We start from the raw sequence: 14,252 nt of genomic DNA on the forward strand, positions 1-14,252 counted from the left end.
AAAATGCAATGTAAATACAGGTATTGGCAAGCACCAGAAATGAAAGTATAGGTATCAGACTGGTTCTGGAAAATGTGGTATTGGTGCATCTCTAGAAGAAATTAAGAAATAAATTCATACAGAATTTATTTCTTAGATGCTGGACGGAGCCTTAACCAGGCCATGTGCTGATGAGTTTGTACATGCATAAAAATGCTTGCCACATCAGATTGCTGCTCTGAGATAAAGATGATCATATCTTCAATTTTGATCCAAGATGGATTTTCCAACCAAATCCAAACTCAAGGTCCAAACCCAATCCTGGAAACTATCCACCAGCCCCTAAGCCATATTTGACTGAACTATTATATCTGTGTTTTATTCTGTGCAAAATAAATTTATCTGAAAATTACTTCAGAAAATATTTACTTATATATTTATATATTTAAATATTTACTAGTGTGAGAGATGCGCAGACTGACTGAATCGCTTGCTGTCATGTGTCTAGCTCTACAGCACAGTAAATTATAAACACTCTCTAAATGCTCTAAACATCACAGACCAATTGCTAATGAACAATATCATATAAAATATTTCTACCTAAGTATACACAAATCAGCGAATGTATGAATGTTATGGCCATTTACTTTATTTCATATCTGTGAATGGAGAATGTAACAGCATGGAGGTTTCTGTTCAGTTGGTCATGTTCAACTTCACATTGAGTGAACCGACGAATTGGGAATCTCGGCAGAGAGACCAATGTACTTTGAGTGTAACTAAATGAGCCAATGCACATTAGCATGCGATTTTTGCATTTCACAGGTGCAATGCATAATTCAGCTTTACACTTCGGAGTGGAGCGATTTAAAATTAAAAAGAGAGAGTTCATCAGGGAGGAAGCCTCTTTGTTCAGTGTTGGTGTGTCGGTGCTGAGCCTTCAGAGAGAGAATGCGTCTTCAATGAGAGTGTGTGCACACTGCAGGCTGCACTAAATCCCTGCCAGGATTTCCCCATTTCATCGCAAGCTGTGCAGTTCCCAGATGGGATGCTGGTCCTTCTAGTGGGGGACCTAGCACTTCGGGGTTCCAGCTGAGGATTAGATGTCAATCGCTGTGCTCATGCTGAATCAGATTCAGAGTTAACAGCCATGCTTTCCCAGGTTGCTGCATGCTCAGTCTCGTTCTGAGCTTTCGTGGCTGGTGTCTGGGGGCACATCACCCCTGAGATGGGTGATCCGGAAATGGGTGGTGCTGCTCTTCCCCCAGAGGAGGGCCGGGTGAAGAATCATTTGTTTCATTTTGTTTGACCTGCTGCAATATCTGCATGTCATGACCCCATAGGAGGTAAGTCGGTATGGAAGCATGACCTGGTCATCAGGTTCCTCACGGTGGCGAGAAGGTCAAATCCTCCCTGCACTCTCTCCATACCCTCTTGGGATTTGGCTCTGGTGCTTAGAGCACTTCAGAATGTCCCATTCGAGCCTTTGCAGTTGGCAGAGCTAAACATTCTATCTATGAAAACTTTGCTCTTGGTTCTCTTCTTCAGAAAATATTTACTTTGTCGAGTAATGGATCCAAGCAGCCAAACATATGGGAGGGATGATAATAGTGCTATACAAATCAGATAAATCATATCAAAACCAAACAAGCTCCTGTGCATAATATACCTCCACATAGTCCTCTTTGATTCCTTAAATCAAAAATAAGCTTTCTCAGTACTCAAACTTCATACATTTCTCATTTATTTATATGCTTTAAAAGTATTTTTCATTGTTAGTTCATGTTAATGAATGTAGTTAATAAATGGAACCTTATTGTAAAGTGTAGCTGAGTAAATTAATTCGCCATTTCATGATGATCAAGTTTGTAATAGTTCTTAATGTCCCTTTCAATAATGTATGTACAGTGGCTATTTGCACTAAGTGAAAATAGCATATTTTCTTAGCAATAGATGCTTTTTACACTAAGTGCAAATAGCTGTAGATGCTATTTAAGTGAAAATAGCGATATATTCTATTTATACTATATAAAAGTAGCAGTTCTTTGCAATAAGTGCAAATAGTTGTTAAATGCTATTTATACTTATGGGATACTATTTGCACCTCAGTATTGTTGTATATTAACAGGATGCAATAATAACAGAGTGTAAATGATTATATTTATTAAAATGATTAAATGGATGCTGCCTTATTGGGACAAAAAAGCTCTCCCTACATCTACCCCTAACCTTACCCATACTTTATTATTAAACACTCGTTAGGCACTTTATTTCCACTTTTCAAATATTTCCTTCATTTTTCTTGAAAATAAATGCCTTTCCGATCTGATATGTGATGGGAAAGGGAGAAGAGCAAGTTTGAGAAAAGGCGGATTCGAACTCGGGTTGATCGCGTTAAAAGCTATTTCCACAAGCCACACTCCCGACAGCCTATGCAACTGCAGACATTAAGGGGTGCGCATCTTTGTTAATCTTGTGTGGACAGATATTGGTGGGCGGAGTTAGTGTAAACAGCCTTTGCCAACAAGACAGGCTTTTTACTCAGTGTAAATATACAAATTTTTTAAATTTATGACTTTTATTAAAGAAACCAGTTCAACATAGGCCTGCTGTTGCAGTGTTGGTCATGATGCAAAATGTGTGAAAACAGGTCAAAAGGGAGTGTGGAAAATTACTGTTTTAGAATATAATCCTTTGAAATAGTGCATGTCATCAGGAAGTCTATTTGACTTCATCCTTATTACTTTCATTATCCAAAACAAATAAAAAGTTTTCCATCAGAAAACAATGTTTTGCTGATAGAGTTTTTTACCTCGTACAGAAAAGAAATGCTTGCTGGGAGTGGTGAAGCCTCTTGTGCCCTGACTGTTGACCGCACTTACTCGAAACTGGTACCACCTGTGGGGCCGGATGTCCTTCAACACGGAGCGGTCCTCCATGGTCTGCAAGAAGGGTCAGAGAGTCTTTAATTAAGACAAATCCACTCCCGATGCAGGATGGAAGAGCTCCATCACTGCTGTATGCTGATAAGAGTCACAGTAATGACAGCTTGATCCAGTGCAGGGAGATTTCTCTATAGAGGCCTGTTGAAAAGCACAGCTCAAACATCCCTATCCATTACATCACAGATCCCACCGAGAGCTCAGGAAATGCACAATGAGCTGCCTGTTTCTTTCATTGTGTCTTAATCTCCTGAGAAGAGCAGTAATTTTCAGAACTACTTTAGAGCTCTCATTTAAGTGTGGGCACTAAAAAACCCATTGTGTGATTTTGACACACACATTCTGAATTATTTTCAATTCAATGTCAATGTACAGCATCTCTGGTATGTTGTGTAGAAAATTATTTTGACTTTTCCTCAGTTTAAAAAGTGAAAAATGTTTAACTCTGTGAAAAAGAAATACACTTTAGCATACTTTAAATGGCTCATGAAATGAGAACTCAAATTTGCCTTGATCTTTGAACCATTAAAACATCTTGCAAGTTTCATAGTTTAAAATTTCCTGATCATTATTAACAAAGCATTTATTTAATCAAGCTCAAAAAACATCTTGGTGGATCTGTGATGTCATATGGGCAAATAAATTTGCATATGGCTCCCTCCAGAGCAAGACATGAATGAATAGTTATACATCATCACACCACAGGCCCCGTTATATATCACGGATTTTGTCTACACTGGGTACAGTATGCAGATGTGCATTTAGTTTGATCAACAAGACACATGGAAAAGTGAAAGAACATTCACTTTGATGCATCCAGTTTAAACAACTTGTTTGTGTCTCTGTAAAAACATCAGAAGGATTCCAGCATCGGAAACAAGTGGATGGTTTATTGTAATGTCATCCTGGATCACGTCGTGATTTTCTTGAATTTCTGTTCAGGTTAAGTTTAGAGTGCTTTTTTTTTTTTTTAAATCACTCAAGTAGGGCTTAAATACATCTTCATATGCCATTTTATAATTACTTCTATTGTCTGACAAGCATTTATGATAAACTAAAATATACTTTAATGTCATTGAAACTTGTATGCCATGTATTTAAATATATTTGTAATTACACACGTAATCATGAAGTCACAATTTAGTGGATAGTTTAAATAACACTGAATAACACTACAATTAAAATTATAATCAAGCAATTTACATGTGCTTTAGTATGTTAAACACATCAAAATAATTGTACTTCTTCAAAGCACGACAAACAATTATTAAAACAATAATTTAAAATCAATTTTAAAGTACAAGGTTTAATTTTACATTATTACTAAGTGCACTTGTTGTAAGTGTACTTAAGTATTTTGTACTTAAGTACTTGTACTTAACCCTCTACCGCACGCATTATGATAAATCTATAAAAAAAAAAATATTTGACTCTTTTTCTTTTCTTAGAATGGCTTAACTTAAAGTGCTGTAAAAAATATTTTGGAAAAAAATATTATTTTAAGGTACTTTATGATATGTTGCCATATGGCAACAACGTACAATAGTGGAAATAACTTAGAATAAGTGTAAGTGTATATAGTTAATATTTTTCCTCAGAAATGTTGTTTGTATTGAATCAATTGGTGCTATTATAAGCTTTAGCAGTAATTATAAACAATACCTTATACTTATTTTCCAACATCTTGTGCTTTTCCATTCTCTTTTGCTGAATAATGCTTTATATTCTTTAAATTTCATTAAATTTGTCATGAATATTATTTAAATTGCAAATGTAGACAGTTAAAAACATCTAATACTGTTCATCATGTATCATAAAACATTGACATAAAACCAAAAACATTGCAGTTCATGAAAATCCAACATTACGCAATCTTATGAGAGGAAGGTTATGAACATGAACCCCCATAATCCTCGAAACGTCACCTTTTTTCTGTACGAAACTTCAAAAAGCATTTTTTTTCAGAGGTGAGACACATGTAGACATCACATTTTGTGCTCTTCGCCCTAACAATACACTTACAGCCACTTTCACCTGCCTTTTTGAGACACCATGGTAGGCCAGTGGACTTGGGTAAAGTGGGTTTTATATTTGCACATTCGGACATCCGTATTCAATAGCCTTGTTAATCACACTACATTGGACATTCAGTGGACATTCACAAGTAAATATGCCATTAAAACAATACTTGCCTATTTTGATCGACTGTGAAAAATGTTGTAAGTTGACAATCGTTGGTTGTCAATATCATGTCGCTGCTTAAAATTCGCAAACATTAATTTATTGCACATTTATTGGAAAGTCTGAATTTATCAGAAGTCCGAATGTGCGAATATAAAACCAACTTTACCGAAGTGGCCAGTGGTTGGTCTGGGCCAGTATACTGGCTGTGATGGCAGATCTCTGATGTTGATTTAATCCATAATATAAATGCCATGGCAGTCCTTAACATATGACTAATCAACATTATATCACTAGCATTAATGTTTTTATTGTTATAGCTTAACAGACTGCAGCTAACTTTTGCTAGCTATCTAACCTATTATAATAATGTCATTCCATTATTGCGCAGTGTTGCCATATGGCAACACAGACATTTTCTCGATTTACCAAAAACTAATTTCATAAAAACTTTTTTGAGTGGTGAATATGTCATCATACCTTACCTGAGATGATGTTAACATTTTTTTTGTGAATGTGACATGGGTGGGTCCTTGTTTGTTACTGACGTTTTAGTTTGCTTTCAGCAACTACCGACAAGAGACAGCAGTCTGTCAGATATCGCGTCACAGAAAAAAAAAATTGCATGTCATGTGACTTAACCAAAGCACATCATTGGCTAAACTAAGGTCTTCTCTTACCAACAAAAAAACTAGAATGTTCTCTTAAAGAGACGGTAGCAAGGAAATGAACATAAAGAGTATGTTGCCATATGGCAACACTATGCGGTAGAGGGTTAAGAATCATAGTAACGAAAGCGTCACTCTCTTCAAGTACATTTAAGTGGCCTAAGTACACTTAAGGTCTTTGCTAATACATGGTAATAGTAGTGTGAGAGATGCGCAGACTGACTGAATCGCTTGCTGTCATGTGTCTAGCTCTACAGCACAGTAAATTATAAACACTCTCTAAATGCTCTAAACATCACAGACCAATTGCTAATGAACAATATCATATAAAATATTTCTACCTAAGTATACACAAATCAGTGAATGTATGAATGTTATGGCCATTCACTTTATTTCATATCTGTGAATGGAGAATGGAACAGCATGGAGGTTTCTGTTCAGTTGGTCATGTTCAACTTCACATTGAGTGAACCGACGAATTGGGAATCTCGGCAGAGAGACCAATGTACTTTGAGTGTAACTAAATGAGCCAATGCACATTAGCATGCGATTTTTGCATTTCACAGGTGCAATGCATAATTCAGCTTTACACTTCGGAGTGGAGCGATTTAAAATTAAAAAGAGAGAGTTCATCAGGGAGGAAGCCTCTTTGTTCAGTGTTGGTGTGACGGTGCTGAGCCTTCAGAGAGAGAATGCGTCTTCAATGAGAGTGTGTGCACACTGCAGGCTGCACTAAATCCCTGCCAGGATTTCCCCATTTCATCGCAAGCTGTGCAGTTCCCAGATGGGATGCTGGTCCTTCTAGTGGGGGACCTAGCATTTCATTCGGGGTTCCAGCTGGGGATTAGATGTCAATCGCTGTGCTCATGCTGAATCAGATTCAGAGTTAACAGCCATGCTTTCCCAGGTTGCTGCATGCTCAGTCTCATTCTGAGCTTTCGTGGCTGGTGTCTGGGGGCACATCCCCCGTGAGATGGGCGATCCGGAAATGGGTGGTGCTGCTCTTCCCCCGGAGGAGGGCCGGGTGAAGAATCATTTGTTTCATTTTGTTTGACCTGCTGCAATATCTGCATGTTATGACCCCATAGGAGGTAAGTCGGTATGGAAGCATGACCTGGTCATCAGGTTCCTCACAGTGGCGAGAAGGTCAAATCCTCCCTGCCCTCTCTCCATACCCTCTTGGGATTTGGCTCTGGTGCTTAGAGCACTTCAGAATGTCCCATTCGAGCCTTTGCAGTCGGCAGAGCTAAACATTCTATCTATGAAAACTTTGCTCTTGGTTCTATTGGCCTCCATCAAGAGGTTAGGGGACCTGCAGGCATTTTTGGTCTATGAATCATGCCCAGAGTTAGGGCCAGTACCCAAGTGATCTTGAGACCTCAGCCCAGCTATGTACCCAAGGTTCCCACCACTCCCTTCATGGACCAGGTGGTAGAGGTCTACAAAGAGTACCCGAGACCCAAGGACCCGGGACCCAACCCGACCCGACCCGACCCGGGACCCGTACGGGTTCGGGTCTATATTTTAAATTGTTAGCCGGGTCCAGATCGGGTCCCACTCTATTACTTCGGTTCCCAGGTCTGTTTAAAATTATGTGTATACCTGAGCCGATCTGACTCGGAGATTACCCAGCCGTGTTCAGAGTCAGTCAATGCTGTGCGTGTGTTTTGTAACTTGCAAAGTATGAGCTGGGAAATAAGGTGAAAAAAACACGAGCGACCCCAGCCATCAGAAGCAGAGAGGGCGGAGTTAATGCAAGCGAACAGTGATCGTCGAGTTTTCCTATTCCTATTGTGTGCAACAGCAATGCAAACAAACTTCAAATCTCAAAAACTGCTTGCAGCCTTGCACACTCACATTTAAATAACATATTTCAAACCATCAACAAAATCTGAGATGAACTACCACATGAATGTTTTCTATGATGCTCAAAATGCGTTTAAAAGCTTATGTTTCAGGTTGCTCCAGCTAACGCGCATGTGCAGTCTCATGCGAGCGCACTTTCTTTCTCCTATTTTTATAATAATATTATGAATGAACCATCTTGTTATATCTAAAGTTTTGGTCAGACTCGGCTCAGAAAGCACAAAAATAATCGCAAATAAGTAATGCTAACGTCATCGGCCATGTCACTGAACAAGCAATCGTTATTAAAGTTTAAAAGGGCAGTCAAAGTTATTTTATTATATGAGTTGACTCTAGATTCAACAAACTGCAAAGTTGCATTTGTCATCATGACAGCAAGTGGATTTTAAAGCTGGAATAATGAGTTGATTAAGCAATTCAATCAGCAAGAGAGGAATAACATGGACGTAACTTTCTTGGCAAGGAGTGTTGTGCATCACAGTCAGGTGATATTTTCACAACTTGTTTATTGACTTATTAATAGCAATTTGCTGTGGAATAGACCTATGTGCCAATCGGGTCCAGTTGGGTCTGTGTCTTCCTGGCCGGGTTCGGGTCCAGCTTTCAAATAATAGACGGGTCCGCGTTGGTTCCGGGTAGAACATTTATGGCATTTCTCGGTTCTGCACGGGTCCAGGTCCAACTTTCAAATAATAGTCGGGCCCGGGTCGGTTCTGTGTAGCACATTTACGGGTCTCTTCGGGTTTGAGTATGAATTTTTGGACCCTGAAGACCTCTACCGGTGGTGAACCTGCAAGCGCTGCCCCCAGAGAAGGCAGACCCAGCCCTAGCTTTCTCTGTGCCGGCCACGCTCTGCACAAAGCCCGCTGGATGGTGGATGCCATCCAGGCACGTGGCATCTCGCTGACAGATATTTGTAGAGCTGCAGGCTGGGCGACACCCAACACGTTCGCTAGATTCTATAGCCTTCGTGTTGAGCCGGTGTCCTCCTGTGTTCTCACCTCAAACGGGTAGAAGCACAGAGAGGCCTCTGCTTAGTGTCCGCTTGCTGCACCATAGTATGCGCTTATATTGCTCCAGAGAGTTCCCTGTTGGGCAAACCCTGTTGAGTTCCTCCATCACCCTCAGCAGCCGGCATGGTGGAGTGTCCGGCGCCAGCCCTTCACTCGTATTCTTGAAAACCAGTTCTAGGCTGGGTGCCCATATGTAGTGACCCCGAGGGGATCCCATATGTGAATTCTTCCACGGTATAGCTCCTAATAGGAAGCCTGTGTCTTTCCCTTGGCAGAGCCCGCTCTGTCGTCTCTGTCAGGTGTAGCCTTCTTCCTAACTGGGCAAGAGGGGTTAGTCCATATGTGTCCACATAAGACATTTCTGTGGCAGGATGTGGCTTCCGCAGCATTCCTTTACAGTAGAAAGGGCACACTTTCCCAGTGTTATGCAAGTCTCACTGAGTGGGTCATGCAGGAACAGCAGTGATCGACCTTCTCTGCGTTAGGGAATGGAGATGTCACGTCCCGTCGCCACAATTTTTGAGCCACCGCTGAGCAGTCAGGTCACCGGCTCGGCTCCTCAGCGAAAACCTTAATATGCGTTGCACCTGCTTCCTATTTATACCCACACTGCAGGGCATGGCAGTCAGATGCAAAAATCACATGCCAATGTGTCAGGTTGGATGGAAGGGAAGGAGCGAGGACTCAAATGCAAGGAAGAGGGCTTTTATTAATAATAAAAAATAAAACAAAAACACAACAAAAACTACCCCGTGGGGGAAAACAGACTTAACAAAAAACAAGACATGACTTGACTCGGCTTGACTTGACGAAAACACCAGGGAAAATATGACAACGAACCAGCACAGGACTGCAAACACAAGGAGAATAAATAGGAGAGCAAACAAGGCAGGTAACGAGGGAGGACAGGTGGGGCAAATCAACCAATAATGAGGTAACAAGGTGGGCGGGGTCAAGACAATAGACATGAGAGCACATGGCACAAAGAAACACATGACAAGCCATGTGCTCACATCAAACAAAACAAAGACACAAGCACATGGCCAATGAAGACAAATCACAAGCCATGTGCTTACACAAGACGAGACATGAACACGTGACTATGAAAACTCATAAGCCACGTGTTCACACAAAACAAGACAAAAACACAACATGAAAGCACGCGGCAGGTGGAATAACCGCATGCTACACAAAACATGAGACAAGAGCGCACGGCAAGTGAAAGTACACACAACCCGTGCGCTCACAATAAAGACAGGACTGGGAGCGCGAGTGTCCGAATCCCGACACGAAACCGAAACCAAACTAGACACGAGTGCTGGGATCCGAACGCCACGCTCCCAACATGAAACAAGGCACGCAGACAAGAGAGCGCACGGCCCCGAGAACACTCGAGACCGTACGCTCACACAAAAACACGACAAGAACGGGAGTGTCAGAGCTCTGTCACAAAACCAAGAAATTAACTAGACCGAAGTGACAGAACCCTGACACCAATGTGTATTGGCTCTTTAAGTTACACTCAAAGTAGACTGGTCTCTCTGGCGAGATTCCCAGTTCGTTGGTTCACTCAACGTGACATCTTCTTTCCCTCCTTCAGGGAACGAGAGTTACATATGTAACCGAGACATTTTCTCTAAGAAGAATCCCTGAAACACGTTAATAGGTTTGAAGAATTATATGTAACACTGGGTTTAAGATGTCCTCTTCAAACCCCAAACCCACATGTCCTTACTCTGAATCTGAATAAACTCTATACTTATTCTTAATCCAGCCTCATGTCATTTACCATGAGAACAGTCTGCCAGGCCGATGCTTCGTCCTCACTGGGGTGAATCCCATGATTCCACCTCCTCTGAAGAATATAAATAACCGGCTCAACAGAGACGTTAAACTTGGACATCCATGTCACCTTCAGATGGCCGTACTGGTCTTCTGAAAAGGAAATGTCTCTTCTTGGCTTCAAAGGGACTCCTAAGCAAAAAACAAAACAAACAAACAAAAAACAGTTTTTCTTAATCAAGTGAAGACTGTTTGGACAATGAGTATGACAATAATCAGGGTATCTTCCGTTCATTCATGTTTTGATTTGATATTGAAATCAGAAAAATGAGAAAACCACACTTTTTTCCGTTTTTCATTTTTTAAAATGAAAACGAAAAAACAAAAAATTGGCTTGATTTTTCTTTTTTCGTTCTGGGGTTGGAAACAAATAAGCAGTTTGAATATTCGATCTTTAAATGTGGGCGGGAATGAAACGCCTCTTTCCGCTGATTGGTCAACCAGACGTCAAACCATGTAGTCATCAGTTGATCATCGGTTCAGATCAACAGAATAAAAGTCCCTCGCTCTACAGCTGTACGGATTCTTAACGCGTTTATTCTACATTTAATCTCTTTCTCATCAAATAGCCAGACTAGTGAATGGCTTGACACAAATCGTTCTGATGCAGAGTCGGGGCTTAATTCAGTGTAGACATTAATTCATCACGTGAAATATTAGTTTATCTCATAAAAATGAATTTACTTTGCAGCTGCACACAACTATATATATATGTGATATATATGTGTGTGTGTGTGTATTTTACAGTCACAGCATATCTATTAGGCCTATTCTATTTTGAGTTTTTGTGTAGTGTAGGAAATGTCAAATATTCAGTTATCCTTCTGTTTCATATATGTAGCCTATATAATAGGCAGCATGCTATTTTTTCCTTTTCTTAAAGTTATAACTTTTGTTTAAGGCAATATTCTGAGTTTATTTCATTAATTTTGAGTATTAATGAATGTAACACAAAACAGTGTTTTATTTTCTCTGCCAACTAAACTTCCAATTCAGAACCGTTGTGTGACTGACTCGTAGCGCAAGCGCATAGAGCAGTGTTTCATTCCTGAATGAATCAGAGTCTTTGAACAAATCAGTTGACTGAGTGATTCAATGGCCCAAAATATTATAGAGATCCAATTGATATATTCTTGAATGAATCAGCGTTTTGAACGAATCGCTTAAATAAATGACTCAATCACTGACACAATGACTTGCTGACACCTACTGGCGACATTAATTTCATAATCCAATTATCTTTTCATTTTGTCATTTAAAATTTTCTGTATTCAAAATGATGTTTAAAACATTAATTGCATTACAATATGCAATTGTAATTCGTACACATATACTGCCCTCTCTGAGCAATCTAACAACTCATAAATCTAAAAGCAACTTCAGGTGGTGCTTCTTTGCCACCTCTGCAAGCCTTTGGTTGATACTGATTTAATTGGTAACATAGCATCATAATATTGTAATTTAAATTACTAAATTTAAGAACTTAACATTAAAGAAAGCATACATATTTAATAAGATTAGGAAAAAATCCTAAAATCCCCTAAGAATCAATTAATCAATTAAATCAATTACAGTTAATTTCTGACACAGACAGATGGCAATAAATAGGCTATAAAAATACTCTTTATCTCATTATTGTTAGTGCTATTTTAGGGTTTTGATATATAGCCTAATATTGATAAAATATAATTAATATCTTTTTAAGAGAGCACTATAATGGTTATTTTTACACTGTTTTAACATTTTTCCCTTTATTTATTTATTTTACTTTTTTTTTTTTAATGTGTGATAGCCTATTTCAAATTGGCATAAACAAGTTCACCTCTGTCATCAAATCATCCAATTCGCATTTTAAGTCCATCTCTCTATAGCACCGCTTTGATGAACTAATAACATGTAATATATTTTCATATATTTCAAATTCAACCCATGTACAAAACTCAGGGTGTTGTCTAAAACAAAAGTTATGACTGCTGCAGATATTTACATCGATAGGCTACTGATTTGCACTTTTTAATTCGCTGCCCAGTGCGTTGAGCAGCTTCGCTAGATTTTAATAGTTGGTCTCTTCAATAAAACAGGCATTGTGCCAACATTGTAGAATGGGGGTAATTGTGTGCAGCTGCAAAGTAAATTAATATTTCATGAGAAAGAGATAAAATGTAGAATAAACGCGTTAAGAAGCCGTACAGCTGTAGAGCGAGGGACTTTTATTCTGTTGATCTGAACCGATGAACAACTGATGACGACATGGTTTGACGTCTGGTTGACCAATCAGCGGAAAGAGGCGTTTCATTCCCGCCCACATGTAGAGATCGAATATTCAAACTGCTTATTTATTTCCAACCCCAGAACGAAAAAAGAAAAATCAAGCCAATTTTTTGTTCCCTTTCGATACTTCACTCGTACTGCGTATGGGGAAAGGTCTCCCTTTTTCCCCGCTGCTGAAGCCTTTTTCAATAACGCAGTGTAACTGCATCGTCATTGGTTCACTCATAGACAAGTTGTTGAACCAATGACGGCGCGGCATAGCTGCGCGGCCTATGGCGACAAAGCGCGCGAATATTCCCGCCGAAATGGGCGGGGTTAGGGGCTATATAAGCAGGCGTTTCGCCATAGGATTTCAGTGTTTTCTCCTTCAGCGACGACCTCTACTTCTCTTCGCTGATCTCCGCCTGAAGCCGAAGAAGCTCGCCGCCTTCCTGACAGCTCTCGCCGCCGTCTGAAGAGGCTCCATGGGCGGACTCGCCTGGACTCGCCGGTTGAGGACAGCGCCGGCGCCCTCACTGACTGCAGCTTCAGCGCTGTCGTCGAGCCGCCGCCTCCCGCTTCCCGCTCCCGGCCGCTTCCTGTGCGTCCCCTGCCGCCATCCGGCACGCCACCTGAGAGCTTCACCTACGGCTTAACGCCGCTCTAAAAGAGCGATTTCAGCGGTTTTCACCGCTTCTAAGAGCTTCCGCGGCCCTCGCCGCTCTACAAAGAGCCACCCAACTGCCGTTTTCACGGCACCGGCGTCTCACGATGCCCCGTCACTCATGTGCTACGTGCAGGGCCCCCTGCACGATAGCGACGGACACAGCGAGTGTGTCGCCTGCCTGGGCAAGCCCCATGCGGACGGCGCGCTTGCTGGAGACTCATGCCCGCACTGCGAGTGCATGAGTCTCAGTTCCCTGCGCTCGCGGGTCGCCTTCTTCACGGAGGGCGTTCTCGGCGCTCGCGCCCTCCCGTCTCCTTCCTCCCGCGAACCGGCCAGGAAGAGACAGCGGGGTAGAGCGACTCAGCGCCCGGAGTTAGGCGAGCTCACGCCGGCCCAGCCCCCGCGTGCCTCGCCTTCTCCTCCGAGGGAACTCTCTCCCGTCCTGTTCTCTCTGTGCTTCAAACCTCGGTCAATCCGGACGACGCACATGTCCTCCGAGCCGAAGTTATGACGTTGCTAAGAAAAGGAGCTGTGGAAATAGTTTCCCCGACAGAGAGCGAGTCAGGCTTTTACAGCCGCTACTTTCTGGTCCCCAAGAAGGATGGTGGTCTCAGACCCATTCTAGACCTCAGACTTTTGAGTCACTCCCTCATGAGACGGAAGTTCAAAATGCTGACGCTGAAACAGATCCTCGCGCACATTTGCCCCGAGGACTGGTTCTGCTCGCTGGACCTGAAGGATGCGTATTTCCACATCCAGATAGCCCCCCGTCACAGACGATTCTTGAGATTCGCATACGAGGGAGTGGCGTACCAATATACGGTCCTGCCCTTCGGGCTGTCTC

The 14,252-nt window shown here is 41.4% G+C and overlaps 1 protein-coding gene across 1 annotated transcript in view; it reads right to left on the minus strand.

Moving 5' to 3' along the window:
• LOC125254249 (anosmin-1-like) overlaps window positions 1–14,252 on the minus strand; it is a 127,003-nt gene that overhangs the window by 23,555 nt on the left and 89,196 nt on the right. Inside the window, exons 5-6 of the mRNA XM_048168797.1 lie at window positions 10,439–10,623; window positions 2,792–2,921 (exon numbers count right to left, since the gene is read on the minus strand). Coding sequence (XP_048024754.1) covers window positions 2,792–2,921; window positions 10,439–10,623 — 315 coding nt within the window. The remainder of the gene's footprint in view (window positions 1–2,791; window positions 2,922–10,438; window positions 10,624–14,252) is intronic.

Source organism: Megalobrama amblycephala, linkage group LG2 (genome assembly GCF_018812025.1).
Source record: "Megalobrama amblycephala isolate DHTTF-2021 linkage group LG2, ASM1881202v1, whole genome shotgun sequence".
NCBI lineage: Eukaryota > Metazoa > Chordata > Actinopteri > Cypriniformes > Xenocyprididae > Megalobrama > Megalobrama amblycephala.